The sequence below is a fragment of the Pinus tabuliformis genome, chromosome 9 (genome assembly GCF_031772625.1).
Source record: "Pinus tabuliformis cultivar Carrire ecotype Pingquan chromosome 9, CPIR1, whole genome shotgun sequence".
Taxonomy (NCBI): domain Eukaryota; kingdom Viridiplantae; phylum Streptophyta; class Pinopsida; order Pinales; family Pinaceae; genus Pinus; species Pinus tabuliformis.
The window spans coordinates 1174775534-1174799413 of NC_142307.1; the positions used below are offsets into that span (position 1 = coordinate 1174775534).

General features: G+C 37.9%; 1 protein-coding gene across 1 annotated transcript; it reads right to left on the bottom strand.

Moving 5' to 3' along the window:
- Window positions 1–13734: 13734 nt before the first annotated feature.
- LOC149152762 (protein SOSEKI 3-like) lies at window positions 13735–14418 on the bottom strand. The gene has a single exon (XM_089443596.1). The coding sequence runs from the start codon at window positions 14407–14409 to the stop codon at window positions 13735–13737; it is 675 nt and encodes a 224-aa protein (XP_089299722.1). The 5' UTR covers window positions 14410–14418.
- Window positions 14419–23880: the final 9462 nt, after the last annotated feature.

The following is a 23880-nucleotide window of genomic DNA, read 5'->3' on the forward strand; positions in this document are numbered from 1 at the left end:
AGTGAAACTATATCATCATAGGGTTCTTTAGATATGTCCCTGTTTACCATGATATTTAACATATCCAAGCAGTATTCCTTCATTCCCCTAATAAAAAGTGTCTTCAAAATGTCTTTGTCTAGATTACTGTGCTTGGATCTCTGCAGGCTATATTGGAGATGCTCCATATAGTCTTCCAAGTTTTCCTCTTCTCTCTGGGACATCCTAAATAATTCCTCCATTTGATCCCTAGTCTAGTAGTAATCTTGATACTTTTCTAGAAACATTTTCTTCATATCGTCCCATAAGGTAATAGATGCACCACCAAGCCCCATAAACCATGTTAGTGGAGCTCCCTTTAGAGTGACAGGGAACAATTTTAACTTCTAGGCATTCATGGTGTAAATATAACTCCTACATAGGACATTAAAGTAAAAAAGAAAAGTGTTTAGATCTTCATTGGTAGTGACCTGGTAAACTAGAAGGGCTGAAAAAGGAATATTCTTCATGGGATGTTGCCCATAGACATCTCCAATCGGGAACTCAAAGTTGGAATTGTTTCTTCTAATATTTTTCTACTTCAAAATTTGAGGATCGTTCCAAACAAGTTCAGGTATTTGTTGTTCCCTTGGATGAGAGAGATCTTCCAAGGGTTGCTCAGGTTGTTTCACAACACTTCCTAAGTATGGAACTAAATGTTAGGAGGTTTTTTCATAGCACTTCTTGATTCTAGAACAAAATGGTCAAGATGTTGTTTCACTGGACTTAATTCATGATATTCCAGATCGTGACTACCTATACCCCATTATCCTTCTAGAAAGTTCCAATAATATTCCTCTTCTGACACAGATGAATCAGAAATCCTCGTGCTTGCTTATGAAGTCGAAGGCTCACAAGATTCTATCTCCCAAATATGTGATCCCAACATGGATGATCCTAGAAATTCCAACCTCTGAGGAATATTTTTATGGGACCCTATCTTTTTGGAAGTTGTTCTTGGGGTAGATGATTCTACCTTAGCTTTTGAGATCAAGTCCTGAATGAATGTTACTCTTCCTAGATCTTGGTTCTTCTTTCCTCCACATCCTCTTTTACCTGCATGGATAGTATTTTTCAGGGCACCATATTTTTCTTCTTCTCTATTCATGCAATCCTATGTGTCTTGACTCCGTATGAGGCCAAGCCTGCTTTAGTTTTTTGAAGCAATGAACACATTGTTACCTCTCATATTATTGCTCTGTCACCTCAGAGCTAGGAACACATCTAACACATTCTATGAATAATGCATCAAAAGAACAATGCCAGTCACTCTTATGCACCTCTAATAACCTATCTAAAAATGATGCCAAAATGTTGGGTGAATTAATTGTCTTTTAATTAGAACCAATTAATTACAGACACATAAATTTTCAACCAGGGTAGATATTTTTATTTCAAGGTTACTATGCAAAATATATGCAGGTAACAATTGTTAATTAATATTGTTTAATGCCAAACTCTCTAATATCATGACACATAATTAAAACTCAAGTCATTGTAATTCCTCACTCTCAGCGCACTGAAATCATCATTCTCACACTTCAAACATCCCAAGCACTCTACATAGTTTTGAAATCAAAATCATTATTGGAAAATAAAAATCACTCAATCACTCAAGATCACAGTTGCAGAGAAGGAAATAACACTCCTGGAAAAAATTACAGAAACCATTCAAATAAATCTTCACAAAATCAATAAAATTATTATAATCATCAAATCATCATTCTATGCAACATACAGTAAAAAATATGCAATGGTCTATCTAATATTATACTCAGCAAAACCCATAAATTATGGCAGCACAATAATAAATAACACACACTAAGAAATGGATTGATCTAGGATCTATAATGTTACACAAATAATCAAGATAAATTGTTCTGCAAATCCCTTAGTAAATAACTACTACACATTAATAAAATTATGTAACAATGACAATTAAACAACTTTTTTTTTTGTGGTTCATTGTATCAGAGATCGATACTAGCTACATCCACGGAAAACCCACCCTTGTTTAGGTGAACCTATTATCTTTCATGTAGAAATGGATCCCAAGGAGAAAGACTGTCAATATAGTTGGGACTTGAACTTGGGTGGTTTTGTCGTTCTGTATTTTTGAGGTTGAGGGAGTAAATACATAGGACAACATCAAAACCACTTTGGAAGCTGGTATCTAGCCCTGCCAGCTTCAAAGAGGGATCTCTCTATAAAATTTAGCTATGTTTTGTGAAAAATTTAGGCTAGTTAATACTGTACCGATTGTTTTGATTGGATTGTTTGGCTGATTAAATTGCTATAATTCCATTGGGCTATGGAGTCTAAATATTAATTGGATTTGCATCAAACATTGAAGGAGTTTCACAGGGTAAGCTAGGTTGCACTAGTTGGATCTTTCATAATTTTAAATGAATTATGAAATAACAGAAATGTAAGATTCAATAGAAATTAAGGAGCAATGAAGAATTCCTTAATTTGACTTCAGTAGAAAACATATAAATTACTAACAGCCAGAATAGGGTGCTCTGAATAACATATCCTATTCATCACAGTTTCTGTTATGTAATTAAGATTTTCAGAAATAACAGAGAAAATAGACAATGATTAAACACATAAACTGAAGAAGAACATCACCATTTCGTACACCACATGAATCCTGTGAAAATGTCCCTGTATTATTGATGCTTCTAGCAACTTGAAAAATTACAACTTGCAGAGGAAAATCATATTCAACAACCAACCCTTAATACTCCAAACTGTGAAGTATTTATAAAAATATTTACAAAGTAATGACAAAATCATTGTCTCAACCGACAGTGTATTATTAGCATAATCCTAAACAATAAAATTGATCTTTCACACAAAGATAGGCGAGGTAGACAACTACATGAAGAGGTGGATATGTTTTGGTGGATTTTGTTGCTGAATCAGCCTGAAACTGTGTTACGTTGATGTGCTGGTTGTTGTGTTGGCTGATGTGCTAGCTGCATTTGAATTAATTTTAATCCAGTAAATGACATAGTTCCTCCCACCTTTTTTCATATGGAATGGTTAACTTAATTACCCTCCAGTAAATCTCATCAACCTCAGTATATTTTGCAAATGTTGGCTTTACTGTGAAGACATGTTTTACCTCATTTTGGATATAGAAGTCATTTTCCATAGTCTCTAAGAATTCTCTTGCTATCATGCTGCCTTTTATACCACTGAATTTGATGCTGCTTATGGCCACTTCCTTCATATTCATAACATAATCTTCTTGAGTAATTAGCTTATCATTAATCACATATATGTTGGGCAATCCTTTCTAAATTAATGCTTCAATCCTGTTGGAAAACCTGTTCACTCCCAACTCTAGTGTTTCACATCTCTCTTCTAATTGATTAATGAGATTTATTTTAGTCAAAAATTTCTTGAATTCCAAGATGGTGGCAGTCTTGTCACTAATTCCTAACTCTTCAAGTTCATATTTAGTCTTTGAATTTAGGAATTTGATGATATTAGAGGCTTCTGTAGGCATGTCTCCCAACTTTACCCTTACTTGAACAATGGTTTCAGTGGCCTTTTGTATTAGTTCTTTTTGTTCAAAAATGATTTGGATGCATGGCCAAGTCTTATTCATGGAATCCATAATACCCATCCAAATGGTTTCCTTGGCTTGGGACAAGGTCTGATTAATTGATGTATCCTTCTCCACCTTCTGTAACCTCTCTATCAGCGTTTGTGACTTATTCACTTCAACTAGACGAGAAGCTTATGTTCCGGCCTTATGTTCTTTTAGAGCTTTGACCCGCCACTGCAATGTCTTAATATCTTATGACTGGATTGCTCTAGTGTCTTTGTGACCTGTTCAACACTTGTAGTTTGAGTTGAAGAAGTTGCTGCAACTGCTATTCCTATAGATGGGAGTTGAGTGATGGGTATGGCATCCAGGGGGACTAAGACCATCCTTTAACTCTATTCTTTCTCTTTGATCATTTTGTCCCTTTCTGCCTCCATCTATCTGATTTGAATATTCTGCTCTAGGATTAGCTTCATCATTTCAGCCTTCTGTGTTTCATTTTCTTCAATGTCTTTAATCAAGGGATCCCTTGTGGTTGGCAGTTTCAGTTGCTTTCTCAATGTTGCAATGTCCAATTTTTTCTTCTTGATGATCTCCTCTACAACATTTATTTCCTTAGGATAATATCCTATCTTGACTACCAAATCTTCCAAAGATTTGATCCTATTTTCCTTTTCTAAAGAAGACACCTTTTCCATTTTCAATTGGGACTGAATGTTTGAATATGAAACATGCAGCTTAGACAATGACATGGCAGTATTAGTTAAGGTGGAGAAAATCATCTAACCAGTCTGTTTATGCATCTCCATTTGATCAATGGGATGGATATCTTTGGTCCTGAATTCAAATGTTGTACTTTTGTAATCTGCTGGTGTCTTTGGATGTGTAATCTGGACCACAAGGAAGGCCATCTGCGTTTTTCCCTGCTCTGTGTCAAAAACTGATAATAATCTACTCTGTGAGCTGGAAGTCTGCTTCCAAAATTGATTATAGGTGTTGTTCTTAAGAATTTCATTCTTAAGTTTGATCTCCCAGTACCTGTCAAAAACACTCTTTTCCTTTTCTCCTTGGACATCTTGAGAAGATAGCTTTGTTTCCTTTTGACCATGTGAAATCAAAGGTCCAGTAGGAGATGCAACAAACTTGCTGCTTGTAGGTGGTGGGTCTCTAATTATGATGACATCTTTGTCTTCTATTTCCTTTTCTGCATTTTTCCTAGGAGTGATCTTTGCTCCTTTCTTGTAACTGATTATGAAATATTTGGCTTCACTACCTATTGTTGTTGATGATATCTCCTCTCTTTGTCTTTTACTTGTTTTCTCCTGACAAGTGGGAGTCTGTAAATTTGAAGTAGAAAACAATTGTTCTTCAGCTTCCTGTAACGTATTCTCTGCCCATTTTGACTGATTTGCATACTTTTCTATCTTAGGCCTTGAGGTATGGATATATGGAGTAGTTTTGTTTTCTACTCTCAACTTGGAAATGATACCCCAACAGTCATAATACCATGTAAACTCAAGCTAGATTTCATCTCTTTAAGAATTTTTTCTACCTCTTCTCCTACTGACCTGGTATTGCATATGAAAGGGCCCACCTGTCTCTGTATGCGAAACTGGGATTTCTTCGTTGCCACCACAAAGTGAATATCATCTGAATTTAACATTTTTCTAATGTATTCCAGGGAAAAAATCCTCACCGAGAGGTATTTTGGGAGCTTATATGGTGCTAGTTTGCATCCATAAAATCTGATTTCTATATAATTTTGGTATAAATACCAATCTCCAGTCTTGTCCTGATCTATCAAATGCAAAACCCTTTTTATGCCTTCACTGATTCGAGGCTGTGCTAAACTATTTAGGATGTTCATAGCTGGCTGAAAAAACTCTTCAATGAACTGTTTGCATGAAAATTCTTGCTGCTCTTTCATTACTAAAGAAGTCCAAAATATCATAGGTTTCTGATTTCCCTCTTCATCTAGTTTCTGCATAGAAAAACTAAATCTGGCTGCTTGATAATAAAGAAACATATAAGTTAAAATTGAAGTGTAATTAAACACCCGTTCTATAGGAAATTTCAAAAACTGCTCATGGATGTTATCAACCAAGAATTGATTGAAATTAAACAAAATGGATGGTTTGCTATTTGTGGAAAATATGGAAAGGAAGCCTAGAATGGGTTCATCTACTCACTGATCAGAATAATAACTCAAAATGTATGAAATTATGGTTATAATCTATTTAGCTTGATCAGGGAAGATTGAGGAAGGGTATGGAGGGTTCTTCTTTGGTAATTGGGCATTTTCTGCTAAGAAGATCTAAAAAATATTGGTCATTATGGAAAATAAAGCTTCTAATAGAGTTGGGTGAGGGATTCTAAGGAAAATGGGGCACTTTTTTCCACAGGGGAAGTTAGCATCATCTAGTTTATAGATTGGGCATTAATTGTAAACAAGATCTCACTAGATGCGGTCATAATGGATTTTTGACTGGGAACATAGCAGGCTTGGCATTTCCTGGTGAATTCAGGGGCATGGAAGGTCAGAGGGAAAATATAATGAGGAAGATTTGACTCCCAGAGTCCAATTTCATCCGTTTTATCAATATGTTTGTCCTCCAGCCAACAATAGAGCTCTAAAAATTCATAGTCGCACTGTGTTTCACTCATCCTATGATCCCTATGAGCTAAAGGAATATGATCTAAGTCTATGGATGGAGGGATTAATGGATTAACAGGGTTCTCCTAGTTCTTGCTCTTTGGTGGCATATTTAGATCAGTGAATGATAACTGTGATAGAAGGGAGAGATTACTGGGAACAATTTGAGGTTATGAGTTGTCAAGGGAAAAGGAGACAGAGCGCTGACAATTTCGATCTAGTTCAACAAATGTTTTGAAACTGGTCGCTTTGTAGAAAATTGTGAATTATGGAGAATAAGCCAGTGAAAGGGAGAAAGAGGATGGTTCCAAAGCTTTTAAAGGCAGAAATAAATCTTCATTGGAGGTTTGGCGCGAGACTGTTGAAAACGAATGGTTACCCGGGAAGGCAAATTGAATGCCTAACGGTAATTCTACTGGGAAAGCATTTAATTGGGCAACAACTATGGAACGTGGCTCGACATGAGTGGTGGAGGTATCAGGGTAGAGACATGGTAAAGCGGATGAGGGGAATATGGTTTTCGGATGGGGTAGAAGGCGGTAAGCAGTATTAGCAGGGGGGTGCGAAATGAGGGGAAGGTGACACATATGGATGGGGCTCGGTGGAGAATACTGCCTTTTCAGACCCCCCCAACGGTAAAGGTAGGATGGAGAGGGGGGGCCGAAAAAAAATGAGGCCATGGATCATGAAGGGTGGAGAATCCCGATGTTTTGAGTGCAACCTATTTTAACCATATGCGACAAAACAAACTTTGTCCATAAGCGCCTTTGATTTCTTGCTTTTGATCTTAGGATAAAGTTTGAAATATAAAACATGTAAAGAAACAATTTATCCCCATCATGCCTGAATTCACATAATCACTAAAACTTAGGGTAAAGGGCACAAAAGTATATTTATAAAACTAACTATTTCTGCCTACCCTTTAAGTAAACTAACATTTTTATTCTTCTAAAGGGGTGCATTTAGACTAGCAAACCCATATTATTTTCTTTTATGAAAAATGTAAAAACTACTTAATCCTATCCCTTATTTCTCCTATTGATTCAGATTAAACAGTTGAATCAATGTCATTTTCTACATAACTATTGATTTACCAAGCTTAAACTGTTTGGAAAATCTTTATTCTCTAATCTAATTTATAGAAATTCACAACATGTTTAACCATGATTATATTGTATGATTAGACAAATAACTAGTCATTTTGGCATTTTTAAACAAGCTGCACACAACCTATATTCATTAATCATGAAGAAACCTATCTATCAATAGTGGCATTTAGATTTGTAACACTTTCAATATTTTTTTTTTGTTTTTCTTTCTTTTGATGGGATTCAATCTTTTATTCTTTTTTTTTCAATGTTTCTTTTTGTTTTTGTTTTCTATTTATACCCTCTTTTCATTTTTATTCTATTTTTTCTTTTATTTGGAAATCATTTGCAGATTGACAATTATTTACAATATGAGATTTTTGAGATAAAATACTCAATCACCTTGAGATCCTATAAATTATATGACCCTAACAGTGGCTCCAGCTGGGGACGACACTCCCCCTGTGAGGTGCCAAGAACATTTGATTAGTAGCCTTGAATTTTCCATTTGAATAATATCTACACCTGATTTCTTTTGTTGTTGGAGCAATTATGGCAACATATCAATTGAAGCTTAGGGCCTTCTCTGCGGGCTTCAACTTCTATCAATAAGTCACCCAATCAAAATAATAAAAACAATGATATTTATAATGGTTTGATGTAAGAAAACCTTTTTTACTAAGAGAAATAATGTTTTAGAATTCTACCTTTCACAAGTCCACCATGCATTTCTGTTCCATCTGGATTTTTGAGAAAAATTGCATTATGTCCTCTGAAAGAATCAATGTTATAAGGTCCCGTCCACAGATTGTCAAATTTTTCATTCTTTCCTTTGTCTTCTCTTATAGAATCCCATTTTAAAACTCTGTCACCCAAGGTGAAATCATCTGCTTTAGTTCTTCTATCAAAAATCTTTTTGATATTCTCCTGGATGACTTGAGCTTTATTGTAGACTTCTTCCCTGGATTGCTACAATTGAATAGTCTGATCAATCCTCCTCTGGATGTCATTAGGCTCAACCTGCAATTCCTGAATTATCTTCATAACTGGAACTCCCAAAGAAGATGGAAAAACAACATCCATCCCATAAACCAATTGGTATGGTGACATGCCAATTGATTTCTTTGTTGTGAGTCTATCAACCCAAAGTGCATTTATTAACTTGTTGTGCCATGACTTTTTGTTCTCTTCTAACAACTTTTTAATAATGTTTACCAGACTCTTATTTGAGGATTCAACCAACCCATTACCTTGTGGGTAATAAGCAGTTGAATGTCCCAAAGTAATATGGTACTTGTTGCAGAAGTATATCATTTTCTTGGATTTAAAAGCTGCAACATTATCTGTAATGAGCTTGTTGGGACAACCAAATCTAGACAAGATATTGGTTTCCAAAAATTTGATAATAAAAACATCAGTAGCCAATCTGGAAGGTGTGGCCTCAATCCATTTAGTGAAGTAATCAGTAGCTGTAAGGATCCATTTGTGTTGGGCAGAAGAGGGTGGATGGATTTCTCCAATGAAATCCAACCCACATTGTTGGAAAGGACTTTCAACAGATATGGGTTTTAAATGTAGAGGCAATAGTTTTCTTTTCCTCTCAAATATTTGGCATTTGTGGCAAGAGGTTAACTTCTTATGAACATCAGGGAAAAGGGTAGGCCAGTAGAAACTAGCTCTAAGGATCTTGTTAGCAGTGGTTTTCTAGTATATATGTCCACCACAGTCACCTTCATGAAATTCCTGCATTGTCCTCTCTGCATCATCTTTCAGTAGACACTTTAGTAAAATACCACTAGCATCTTTCCGATATAAAACATTATCTATGACGCAAAATTTTACTACTTTTAATTTTAGAAATCTAGCCTTTGTCTTAGTTAAACCAAGAGGAGCATATAAATTGAATAAAACAAAAATGAGGTCTGCATACCAGGGTGAGGTCATAAAAGCCTCATCTAATTGTGGAGTCACATGTTCCTCTTGATCATCTAATGCATCTACAAAGTTGATATGCAATGCATTAAAATTAGGCTCAACTATCAATTTGGCTAACTCTTGTCCTTTGATAAGCTTGGAGGGATTGATTTCTATGTCATACTCAAGAATGATGGCAATCCATTTGCTTCTTTTACCATCTGGTCCATTTTGCGTTAAAATATCCTTGACCACAACATTTAGTAAATAAGCAATAATGTGAGAATGGAGGATATACACTCTGAAATCTTTGATTTCTTTTATTAATGCAAAGGCTTGTTTTTTCATTACGTTATATTTTAATGCAACATCCCTTAAAGCCTTGCTGAAGAAAGCAATGGGTTGTTCAAATCCATCATTATTTTTCTGTAAAAGAACAACTGCAACAGTGTGTTCAGATGCAAATGAAAAGATTATAAAATATTTAGTGAAATATGGACTGATTAGGACTGGTTCTTTTGTCAGTGCTTGTTTAACTTGGTCAAATGATTACTTAACCTCAATGTTCCATCTTATTTCTAAGTCTCTTTTCAACATGTTTGTTATGTTTATGAGGAGTTCTGTAAGGTTGGGGATGAATCTCCTTAAGAAGTTTATTCTGCCAATAAATGATTGAAGTTCCTTAATGTTTCTAGGATGGTTGATTTTCAAAATAGATTCAATCCTTTTGGGATGAATTTTAATACCTTCCTTAGAGATGATATGACCGAGAAGTTTTCCCTCTTCAAAGGCCAAAAGACGTTTTCTTAGGATTTAGTTAAATTCCAAACCTTCTGCATTTATCAAATACTCTTCTCAGATGTAAAAAATGTTCTTCATCAGTTTTAGAATAAACAATAATGTCATTTAGATAGATCACAATAAACCTGCCAATTTCATTAACAAAGGCAATATCCATTTCTCTTTGAAATGTGGCTCCAACATTCATTAACCCAAAAGACATCTTCGCATACATGAAGGTACCCCATGTAGTAGTAAATGTTGTTTTATCTTGATCGTAAGGGTGAACTAAAACCTGATTATAGACTGAGAAACCGTCTAATAAAGAAATCCTAGAAGATCCAACTACCTTCTATAGAATATGATCCATTTTTGGTAAAGGGTAGTTGTCCTTTAAGGAAACTTTATTAAGGTTTCTAAAATCTATGCATAATCTGATTTCACCTGTTTTCTTCCTAGTTGGTACTATATTGGAAACCCATTTAGAATACCTAAGAGGGACTATGATTTTAGAGTCATACATTCTCTTAATTTCTTTCTCAATTAGAGGCATCAGGACTAGATTTATTCTTCGAAGTTTTTGTTTAAATGGTTTCTGATCCTCTTTAATTGGAATTTTATGTTGTATAATCTCTGTATCATAAGTTTTTAGATCTTCATAGCTCCAGGCAAAAACATCACTGAATTCTTTGAATAAAGCAATATATTTTTGTTTTTCAGCAGTTGGCAGTGATTTGGACAGTTTTATGATTTTAGGATCTTTTTCACTACCTATGTTGCACTCTTCTACTACTGCCTCCATGGGTTCAATATTAGGCTTCTTAGCTACATCACTGAAATCAAATAATTCTTTCAGTGGAACTAAAACTCTAGGTAAAACATTATCCTTTAACTGAAGTGTTTCAAACTCTTCCTTCTCTGGATCTATCTCATGCAATTCTAACTTATTTACAACTTTATTTATGTGTATATTTACATCTGAGTTTTCTAACTGCCTTTCTACATTAGAATGTACAACTATTTGATTTTCTAATTTAGACTCTAAGTCTATACTATCATCTTCATATTCATCCTTAGACTGCAGAAAAATTTCAATTTGTTTATCATTGCCAAACACCTGCCAATACTTCATATTATCTGGTACAACTGGTCGATGTTTCACTTCCACTATATATTGTCGATTAGGGTAAGGAATTTTATAGGAGCTGGCTAAAAAAGCCAGACTATTAGCCAGGATATTTTGATTTCTAGGAATTGCAGAAAGGTCATATTCCACAAAACTCTCTAGAAAATCAAGCACAACATTTCTGTATGCTCTCAATCTAGGGTGTTTGGCTGAATACTCTCCTTTAATTTGTTTAATGATTAACTTGGCATCCCCCTGAATGGAGATTCTCTTGGCACCCAATTTTTTCAACAATTTCAATCCTAATATGAGAGATTCATACTCGGTTATGTTGTTTGTACATTGAAAATTGCGTTTGTATGAATGACCTTTAGCATGATTGTTTCCTGTATTTGCAACCCACATCAGCTCTAGAACCATCTTTTCTACAAGAGCCATCAAAGCTCATGTTCCAAAGAGGTTCATGAAGAGTGTTTTGTTCTAGTGCTTGTGTTTGGTTTGGATCTATTTTAGAAATTTCAGTTTCTGCTTTGATCACCTGAGTGTTGATGTCTCCATCATTATAAAGAATGAAAGAGTCTAAATATGAGTGGACAGAGTAAAGAGGATAGTTGTGAGGCTTCTCTTGACTACTCACCATGAATTTCATCAAAGTTTCCCTATATAATCTTCTTTGCTAACCAAAAACTGGTATGGTGGCAAAGGTCATATCCATCTGTAGGGTCCCTTGTAATTTTTCTCCCCATGAGTGTGACAACAACATGCCATACTTAGGGGGAATATCTGCAACCACTATGTCCATTACCAGAATTTTGGCCAGGGATTTGAGCTAAAGTAACACACAAGTCTTTGATGAGACCTAGACATCTTACTTTTCTGGAATCAAAGTAATATAAGTGTTTACAAGGCCTGGTAATGTCAAGTCCTAGTTTTTCCATGACAACTTTAGGCATTAAATTATGGGAAGCACCTAAATCTAACATATCATTATGCTAACATAGAATGGAGGAACACCCTCTTCCTATGACTTTCCCTCAACTTCTGGCCCAAATAAAAGTTCAGGCTGGTGATCATTCAAATTAACAGAATCTGTGTTTTCCCCTATGTTTAGAGCTTTCATCACTTGAGTTCTGTACATATTCTTTTTCATTAACTCTGTTAGGGGAATAAGAATTTTTTTTATTTTTCTAATTCATTCTCAATGTTGAACGATGTTTAAATCTTAATGAGGCTGGGAAAATTAGATTAATCAATAATTTCCTTTGATATAGATTCTTTTCACTGACTTGTGGTTGGGATATCAGTTTGAGTAGTTGTGGAAACACTATCAACTGTCTTTTTGGTAGGAGTTTCTACTTTCTTTTTTCCAGAATTATCAATAGTTTTCTTAGGAGAACTGTTTGTAGTCTTTATAGCATAAGTTTCAAAGGATTTTTTAGCAGGATTCTCAGAGTTTTTACTGTTGAGAGTGTCTGAATTCTTTTTTCTCCTAAGGTTATACTGCCTATGGACTTCCATAATGGCATTCTCAAAACATTTTTTACATTCATCTGATTCCTCAAAGTCAAGTTCGGTTTGAGTTAGGAGGAAAAGCTCTCGCTCCTCTTGAGTGAGAAAAACAGATTCATCATCATTTATTCCCATCAGATTTATTTGCTTGTCATCTAAATATTCAATAATATTACCCTCATCATCAGTATAGTTTTCCTGAAAATGAGGTCGGACTTGCTCGTGTGGACCCTTTTGTTCTCATTGTTTGATTTGGGGAATATTCCTTCTGAAGTTTTGGTTCCTATTTGAGGAGTAGTTTGATTTTCTCTTGTTGGACACCTAATCCTAAATGGGTTAGTGTGGAAGTCGAATGGACAAAAGCAGTCCAAGAGACCTTGGGATCTGAAACCCAGGAGTCATATGTTGTACTATAAATGTATATCTCATGTTAATAAAAAAATGTATTGCATGTTTTATCTTTCATATCTCTTGCTGTCCATGTGAGTTTAACATGGTATCAGAGCAGGCGTATTCCTGCCCTGCAAATTAATTTGAGCCATTTGTCTTATGGCCTTTCTGTGCAGTCATTTCTGCCATCAATTCTGCATCTCAGGAATATTTTCTCACGAATATTTCTTCAGCTAAATGTTAGCTGCTCCTGGCGCTGTCCAGCACTGTCCAAGCGGTTCTTCTGACATGTCTGTCTGCCATATTTTTACCTGCGCTCTCTGTCCATAAGCGTTTCATGCACTCTCATTCATTCATAAACGTTCCTGAGACTGCGCACTGTCCTGAGACTGAGCGCCTCTGTCCTGAGACTGCACATCTGTCCATATCGGTTTAACGCTGTTTCATAACATTTTTTGAATGCGTTTCCATTTGAACGTTGTCCATATCATATTAACGCTGTTCAATTTTAACACTGCGTTGGTATCATTATTGAATGGCTGTTGAATATTAATGCTCTGCGTTACCTGACCTCTGACTCTGCCTCAGAAACGCCTGTCGACCTCTGCGCATTCCATTTTTACTACACCTCATTACTAAAAGCTGGTGACATTACTGTACACTGTTCTGACATTAATGAAACGCTGTGCTGCTCTTTTCATTCCATTGAAACGCCCCTGCCTGGCCCTGATGGATTATGATGCTCCTCTGATATATCGTGTCTGATGTTTGTACCAATTTTCTGAGTAACTGTCCCTGGCCCTGATGGATTAGGATGATCCCCTGTTAAATTGCGCCTGATGTTTGTGGTAATTTTCTGAGCGCCCTGAAATTTGAGTGGAGGTCCTTGGCCATCGCAGATGTGCTCCCGAGAATTGGTTCTCTCTACTTTTCTTTCTTCCACGCTGTTCACTCTTTGTTTGTGGACTACTAGAGATTTGTTGGTGGAAGAGACTGCGTCTTGAAATCTAACTGGCAGCGGTCCTTCTGAGGAATGCTTGGAGTTCATCAGCTTTCCAGTTATGCTTTGCTTGCATCGCTCTGATGAACCCTCAAAGAGCTCTGATCCCTTGAGAACGAAGTCATTTCCATGAGTTGGGTGTATGATATCATCTTCTGATAAATCATGCCAGACATAGCCATTCTTGTAGCTCCTCTTCGATGACCAGGAGAACGCGTTGGCCATGCCTTTTCCACGCAGAGCATTCAAACGCTGTTTAACATCGCTCAAGTATAGGCCTTCATTTGAAGACAGTGTAACTTCCATGAAATGGGGATGTTCAAGCTGACCATTCCTGCTAAGATAATACAAGACCTGAACTCTTCTGGGCATAAGCTTTGATTTGGGTACTAGATCCAGCTGAACGTGATGCGGTCATATCTCATGATGCAATAAAGAAGTGGAATGGAAAGAATATATCGCTTTTAGAATTTTCCAGTGCTCGATCTTCGGCTGAACTATTGATGGTGAGGCAAGCATATCATATTCGGTACAAAAAGTCCCTCGAAGAAGACGTGGCTGAAGATTTCCAAGATGCAGTGCGAGTTGTGATCAAGTGTATTTGCTGTCCTGAAAAATACTTCACAAAGGTTTTGCGCTTAGCGATAGAACCGTGTATTTAACATCTCCTCAGAAGTATGTTTTCTGTCCCTAATGTAATTGTACTTCTTCTCGGTAGAACGCATTAAACGTTAATCTTGAGGCTCTGATGGATACAAGGCGGAGGTGCACCAAGTTCCCAGTTGTCATTTCCTTCTCAGAGGTGGGCGTATGGAGGAGTATCAGTGTGTAGTCAATCACTCGGCCGTCGTGGTTCCAGAAGGTGAAGCGATTGATCTTTTGCTGGAAGTTGATGGAGCGTTGGTTATTTGGCAAGAATATCGATTAGAATCAAGCCCGAATTGAGTCTTCCAAAGCCTCTCTCAACGTTCATAGATAGGAAAGATCGCGGAGTCCTACAATCAGATATATAAGGCTGTTACGCTTTATAGCTTGGCTGAATAAACATTAGATTTGTGTGAAAGATTGATATCGGCGGAGTTTCTGTTATATCTTATAAGAAATTTCTGCATTTGCTCTAGGTTTTCAGGCATCTGAAAGTCTTGAATATTTGTCTGGTTCCCTGTTATATTCTATTTTGGTTTGTTGCAATTTCAATTTCGAGTCGAAGTCCTCATGTGGATGATTGTAGCAGAACTCCTGTATCACCTGGAGGGAATGTGTTTGAAAATGGCGGTGTAAATGGTGCTGATAATGGGCTTGTATCAAATGGTGTTGGAAATGGCATTGTGAATGGTCCTGTTAATGGTGTTACGAAAAGGAATCCACCTCCTAACTGCTCAAATGCGAATGGAAATGGTAACCATGCCTAAATAAGACTGAACCGATTGAGTTTGGATTGTAAATTTTTGGTGCTTTAAGTTTGAGTGATTGTTAGCATCAATTTTTCTTTGATATTGAAATTAAGTGTTGCTTGCTCTCAAGCATTACAAAAGAGGTCCAAATCTACAATTTGCGGAACGTTCTGTACAGAAGATAGAGTGGGGCTGTGTGTTACATCAAAGATAAACTCTGGGCAGATTGCTAGTGTAAAGAAGCCGAGTTTGAAGAGATATAGGGGCTGCAAATTAAGCTAAGCAACCAGGTTCCAATATTTTATTCACCTTGTTTATTTGGCCACTATTAGGAAGCAAACGACCTTTGTTGACTGTGTATTCAGATTTAAAAAAAAAAAAAAAAAAAAAAAGGTTTATTTATGGGTGCCACTGCTATATATATCAGTATTCTTATATAACCTCTGCACCGAATTGATTATCTGGCTTCTTCCTCTACATAATTTACACACAAGAAACCAAATGACAATGCAATGGTAACTGAATCTCCATCTCTAAAGGCTTCTCTGAACTCCCGTTTCCGATTCAAAACTACAGCTCACCTCGCTGAGTTCATCTTCCTGATCTGAGCCGAATTATAAAGTGTTTGTACTTGGAGGAGCTCAAAACACAGTTATCTAGTTACTTAATATATTGCTGCTGGCTGTTGGTATTCTGGGTCAATTTCTACCATACCAGAATAAGTTTGTCACAATTTGGATGCCATTTAGAGACTATTTGTGTGGCTGTATATTCTTCTCATTAGCTGATACTGAAGTGTTGATATACGTTGAAGAGTGAAGGAGTATTTGAAGGATCCAAACAAGTTTGTAGTTGCTGCTGCCCCAATTGTGGCATTGTATTTAAAACTCATTATAGTGCATTGATTCCTTGATTCCACTGCTGCATAAAGATTTTGGGGAACTGATTGTAATCTTTTATATTGCACACTGATCATTTGCTGACATTTATAAAGGATATTGCTGTGTACTGTGAGTAGATATTACTTTTCTGCATTGAGTAGTAGTTGTGATCAATTTTTTAAGGTGTAAATCAGACATTGAAGAAAAATTGGCCAGAACTAGTGAAGTATTACAGTTCCTTAAAACTCTGATATTATCTGCTGTTGATGACACATTACAAATCAGCAAAGGATCTCTCTCAGAAATTCAGACATGTCTACAAAATGCACAGGAAAAGATCGATTTTTTACAGCTTGAATCACAGCTACAACAAGAAGAGCTACATCAAAATAGACACCATTCTGAACCTGTTTTTGTTCAGAACATTGAGACAACCACCCATCAGCAGCATGTTAATACTGTTACAGTTCATTCAAATAAAGAAGCAGTTGTACATGCAGATGCAGAAACTAAGTCTGCACTTCCCAAGCCCATCATCAGACCTTGGGAACAGCTTGTCCACAACAAGCACAGAACTGGTCTTGGATATGATAAGGACTTGTCCTTTCATATTCCAGACTATGCCAAGCCCATTCAGTTTCAGAGTGCTGGATTCATTCATGACAGTTCACCTACTCCTTATGACAGTTTAGCTTCAGCTATTCCAGATTCTGCCCCTCTTCCACAGCAACAACAACAACATATTGTGAAATGCCAACACTGTGACTGAGTTGGCCATCTGAAAGATCACTGTTTTGATCTTCATCCATGTAAGCACTGTCATAAAACCAGTCATTCTTCACACAGATGCTTCAGAAACAAACGTCTTGCAAGAACAAAGATTCATCTTGGATGGATCGCTTCTTGGCAATGGGCATCAACAGCCAAGAAGATATTCCAAACACATGTCAGAACTTGTTCCAGAATATTGAACAGTCTTGCAGTCGAGTTTTCTCCATCATCTCACCTTGTATCTGTTAGGGGGGGGAAATGATGGTCATCTACAAGCTTCAAAGTCACATCAAGCGAGCCTGAGCCACAACCTGCCACACCAGTTTCAGAGTTGTAGCCAGAGACAAAGATGCCCCTGAACATGCCTTCAGTTGGCAATCTGGGACACTTCCTCTAGCAGAAGACTCCAGCTTCTTGCCAGTTGTAGAAGAATTCCAGGAATTGCAGAGTTGTTGGTCATCCTTAAACCATCACAGATTAAGAACACTTCCTCTAGCAGAAGACTTCAGCTTCTTGCCAGTTTTGGAAGAGTTCCAGGAATTGCATTAAGCATTCCAGAGTTGTTGGTCATCCTTAAACCATCACAGGTTGAGACTTCCCTTTTCAGGTTGAAGTTTTACCTTTTATGCAGGGTGAGACCTCCCTTTTATGGTTGAAGGTTTCCCTCTTTAAAACAATAGGATCACTTCCTCTAGAAGAAAACTTCAGTTTCTTGCCAGTTTTGGAAGAGTTCTGGGAACTGCACTAAGCGTTCCAGTGTTGGTGGTCATCCTTAAACCACCGCCCTTTATACCAACATTTCATAGAGCACATTCAGCCTAGTGCTGCCATGCATTTTTTGCACATTTTGTATTACAACTCTCTTCTTGGACTCATACATAACCCTTCGGATTAAGGGGGGGAATGTTGGACACCTAATCCTAAATGGGTTAGTGTGGAAGTCGAATGGACAAAAGCAGTCCAAGAGACCTTGGGATCTGAAACCCAAGAGTCATATGTTGTAATATAAATGTATATCTCATGTTAATAAAAAAATGTATTGCATGTTTTATCTTTCATATCTCTTGTTGTCCATGTGAGTTTAACATCTATCATTTGAGCTTGATCATTTATGTTTATTCTTTGCATCATCTTTTCCACTACCCTCACTAGGTTATCAATTTTGTGATCAGAAGTAGAAGTGGAAGGCTCTTCTTTAATGGTAACCCTGCATTCAGATTTTAGTTTGGCCTTCTTGGCTAAGATGTTAGCTTCAACTTTTATAGCATTGGCTTGCATTTCTTCCAAAGTTGTTGGGTCTCTCTCTCTAAGTTGATACTCCATGTCTACATCAAAACCATAAGGAAAATCAATTAAAGCTAGACCAAGGGAGGGTTTGATGTCTGTAGGAATTTCATTGTAAACAATGTTAAACCGTTCACAGTATTCCTCCATAGTTTCATTGGGTTTTCTTTTAAGTCTTTTGTATTCATTCAGGAGTTGAAGTGGATTTTTCTTGATTTCCCATCTAGCTAAGAAAGTTTGATGGAATGCCTCAAGGTTGGCTATACTTCCTGCAGGTAAACTCCTAAACCATTTTTTGACATCACCTCCTAAACTTTGAGCAAACAATCTCATCTTTACATCAACCTCATCTACTTCTTGAAGGTCAAAAACATCATTCATTCTGTCTATGCATTGTTGAGAAGTATGAGAACTAGTGTTATCAAACGTTAGAATTTTTTTATTGATAGTCTACAGGCATAGCATTAAGCTGGATTGGTAACACCAAAGGTTCATACCTAGCTACCATAGCTGGTGTGAGAACTTGACTGGAAGATGGACTTGTGGAAGGTGTGGGTGTAGTGACTACAGGGATAGTATGAACAATAGTCTGAGTTGTTATAGGTGAATAAGTAGAGACTATAGAATGAGTAGGACTAGGGGGTTGTAGATTAACAAACTGGGAAGAATAGGTGGACAAATAAGTTGCTGTTAAAGCTGAATATTCAACAGATTGTTAAATATAAGCTTGTTTAATGGCTTGTTCAAAACCGAGACTAGACCCTATATTTTATCAAATTGTTGTAGGTATTTGTTGTGGTCACCAACAACCCCCCTTCTTCACTTGACATTAGCAATAACGTCAAGCAAAGAGGGGACCCTGAACAAAAATCCCAAAAAATATTTTTTTAAAAAAGTTTTTGTATTTCTCTCCCTAAGGCTTAAATCACATCGCAAAGAAAGGCCGAAGCATTGCTCGAGCGCGAAAAGCAAGACTGCGAAGGAGCGATGCGAAGTTCATCGCGTCGCATACATCACACGCGCCCCTTTAAAAGAAGATCTTCGAGAAATGCCGATCGCCGATATGCGATATCGCAAATCGCAAGCATCGCGCTATACGGCATAACCATTAAACAAAATTTGCGATATCTGCGATTTGCGATATCTGCGATTTGCGATCTGCGATGGCAGCGATTTGCGATCTGCGATCTGAAAAGACTTATCACACGATAAACCCAGGATTAAGTGCGCGCCTTGAAGGAATTTAATGACCGCATGCTTGAGTATCTAGGAATGATTGCATTACATTTATTGAAGAGTCAAGTCATGATGAATGTCAGGGTTATGCATTCATTAGAGATTAATACTTTCACGTCAAATCTTTTCATTTCCCTTCTTCTTTACGTAGACTGCAAGACACGCAACTAATATAAGTTTATATGCAGGAAACATTTGAGGGAAAGAGGAAAGCGCCAATCAGATAGTAAAGAGAGAATGCCTCCGCAAACGGATGCCACATGCAGCAGAACCGCGGATTCCAGACTATCAGCCAACCGGCACTGATGAAATTAGACTATTCAGGACTCAGAGTCAAAGGCGCACAAAAGCAGCGTGTTCAGAAAAGATCCTGAAGCTCAGACTTGGTAAAGCAGAGAAAGAAGCGCATGAGAAGGAAGACGCTTCAGGAAAACCTGGAACAAAGAACGGAAACAATTCTTAAAACAGGGGGATGTCCATACAGCACGAATCCTAACCCACTCAGTCATTCGCACGACCAGAAACCGAAAACAGCAACAGCAAAATCAGTTCGAGAAGAACCTGGGTTATGCTAAGTATACACGTGGCGAATGCACCCAGCTAGAGAAAGATTTTCGAAAATATCTTCTGGTCTGCCGGAAGGAAGTGCCAGCTCCTGTTATTTCCACTTTTATCTCCAGAGCGAAAGAAGAAAGCGGCTAGCCGACTCTTCCCAGGAAAACGTTGCACTGTTGACAACACTAAAGAGAATATACAGAAACGGTCAGAAATTAGATTTTAAGTTTAGAAATAAAGTTGCTTTTAGTAAAAGGGCGGTCATTTGAAGCCGATTCCCTAATTTCATGTAATTAAGATTGATTAGTTAGTAGTATTTAACCCTTCTCATGGTTTTTGGAGAAGGGTCCGAAAATCTGTCAAAAAACTTATCCTCAGAACATGCACTTCTGCACCCTCAGAGGAGGTTTTTGATGAATAGATGGATCAAGATTTATTTATGTTTGCATTTTAATATCTGTTACTGATGTTGCACTTCTGTACTCTTAGCAGATGTTAGAACAAGTAGAAATAAATCATTATTACTTGAAGTTTATTGGTGAAGTTAGTCATAAATGGTACTTTTATCTCTTGACTAGATTCTGCTAGTATCCCTAAAGTGATATGTAGTTGAGTTCTTTATATGTTATTGTATGAATGTCTGCATTACCATTTGGCACTTCTGTACGGTGGGATCATTTAATCATGCTTAACATATAGAAGACTGATTATGCGATATGCTGTTCACAACTACTCTGCCTAACTTCTTATGCAGAATGGTTTATCTTTATTGGTTTATATTCTGATATCAGTTGAATGATCTTTATTACCAGCTGCTGTTAGAAATCTTTCTAGATCGCATAAACAAAAGAAAAACACCCCGGGTTAGCATAGATCAGATGTATTTCTCTTCATTAGATTACATTAGCATAGAGTTAGTTTAGCAGTTAGAATCGAGACTAGTTTAGAAAAACCTCTAGATTAATATCATCAGACTCTACGCACACACACACACACCCATCACATTGGGAAACGGGTCCCATTACCCCCAGTCGGACCCGCTACTCCAAACGGGCAAGGAGCCGCCAACCAGGTTCCGGACCGGGTGGGTATCCCCCTTGTTGTTGACCCGACTTCGGGCCCCTCAACATTTCTGGCGCTAGAAGGAGGGCCGAGCTATGAATGGCGCATAATTCAAAATTCAAATACCATTCTAAGAGCAAATCACCCTCACCAACTTCCCCGACTTCCCCGGTACGACTAAACTCGGAACTGGAAGTCGCTCGGACATCCACCGCTGCTATACATCCCGATACATCAGAACAACTTATTGTCGATCCCCCTGAAGTTCAAACCTTGATCCGTAAACTCCAGGGATTCTCTATTTTTAACCAGAAATCTGATAAATCTAAAGGCAGCTTGACTTCGCAATACAACCCTGCTCATCCCCTGACCCGATTGAAGAGTGAAAAGTTCGGCATTCAGCCAACTGAAATCCCTCTCCCCACTAGGAAAAGAGCAAGGAAAGCACTTCAAGAGCCTGACAGAGAGACTCTTTCATCCACCTCGTCCATTTCAACTCCCTCTCCGTGAAGTCAACCACCCACATCTCCACCTCAAATCACTCATCCATCTTCCGCAACCCTTCCTCCACAATCGTCAAAGTAACATCTCTATCTTCTCAACCTCAAAGATCATCTTCTGCACTTTTATTAACCAGCAACTCAGCGATGGAACAATCTCCATGGAACAACCCTGGGGCGGTTTTAATGCCTCCACCCCTGAGTCCAATACCTGCCCATCCTGAGAAGTGGTTACCAAAGTTCAATCCAGAAACTGGAATGCTAGCTGAAGAACATATCAATAATTTCATGCTTTCTGTTAATCTCAACGGGGTTACCGACGAAGATGCCGTGGTCCGAATCTTCCCCTATACAATGCAAGGGACAGCCGGGTCATGGTACTTTTCGCTACCCTCCGGATCTATCACCAGCTGGGATATTTTTCAAAATCAATTTCTCACCAAATTCGGCGATGATAGATCGACAACGACACTGATCAACGATCTGTCCAATCTTAAAGCTGAGGCTAGGGAACCCATTAAATATTTTAACTTACGGTTCAACAAGATCCTCAATAAAATCCCCGCTGCTTCCCAGCCCAGCGAGGAAGTAAGATGCGAATGGTACATCACGGCCTTACCTTCAAACTTGGCCATCTTCGTAGATAGGGCAAGCAAGACAACCTTAGTCGAAAACTTGGCTGAGGCATTGGCAGTCGAAAGACGCGTAGTAGCCCTAGAAAAGAGATCTACAATCGAAGAGCGTAAATCTAAGAAAATCTCTTTCAAAGAAGAAACCAAGAAGAAGCAAACGAAGGATCCTTTCGACATGGAAGGATTACAAAAAGTCTTGAAAGCCATGTCTAATGAGATGATTGACATAAGAAAGCAAGTAGCAGAATCGTCCCCAAGAAGGCCTTTTAGGAATTTCAAAAGAAATCCCCCTATGGAGACGAAGCCACCCAACGTGGTCTCAAATGTGGAATCTGAAGAAGAAGAAGAAGAGAGCACCATCGAAACGCAGACCGGCGACGAAGAAGTGGTGGAACTGCAAGGAATGTGGGATTTCATCCTCCCACAAGAGGAAGATCAAGAAGCACTTCCGATTAGCACACGAAGCAGAAATCAACTTGATCCTCCCCAGACTACCCCAAAACAGAAGGGCGCAAGCCCTCCAGCGAAAGAAAAGGTCGCAACAAAGAAGACAACCCCTAAAGCGACCTCATTTAGTCCAGTCCAATCAGAGCAATCGCCTCCATCAAAGACACTAATAGTGTCAGATGAAATGGAGTATAACATCATCGATGACATGAAGAAGACTAGGGCTAATATCACCCTGTACGAGTTGAGCAAATTGAAACACCAACAGAAGATCATGATGAAAGAGTTACACGCCGTACCTACTGCACCTCTACCTACAGCTATAGCTTCCCATAATATAGGAAGACCCCCAATCAACGCGATCAATAAAATTGATCCAAATGACATCGCTTTGATTGGAGGGAGGTCTAGATCCCACACCCCTCCTTTCCTCCTCACTTATGAGATCTTTAACAGAAACGTGCATAACTGCTTGGTTGATTCTGGTGCTTCAACCAATATTCTACCCAAGTCAATATGTGCCAAACTTAATGTTCAACCGCAAAAATCCGCAGTGCGCATAGTTCAACTTGATCGATCACAAGTCGAAGTGATAGGCGAACTTAATCAAGTGAACATAAGACTGTCGTCCAACTCCAAGGTATGCCAGGTCATCGATATTCTAGTTGCTGACATCCCTGAATTTTATGGTCTAATTCTTAGCAGGGATTGGTCCGAGAAGCTCCACGGATACTTTTCGACTGACTGGTCACACATGTGGTTACCCTTCAACGGGAAGCCAAATCAAATAAAGGTTGAATGAGAACTGCACCAAAAGTACATAGTGACGGATTTGGAGGGAGAGAACGAAGCCATAGCATACAACAGCAGCATCATAGGCAACTACTCGGTAGACTCTTTCCTTGGAAATTTCAATGCTCACATATCACCATATTTAGAAAATTCAGTCGTGTCCCAAGTAGAAAACTTTTCCCAGACTGATGATTCAAAATGTGTTAGTTTCTTAGATAACCCTGTAAATAATTCTTTATTTTGGAAATTATATTTTGATGGCTCTAAGTCCAATGAGGGAGTGGGAGCA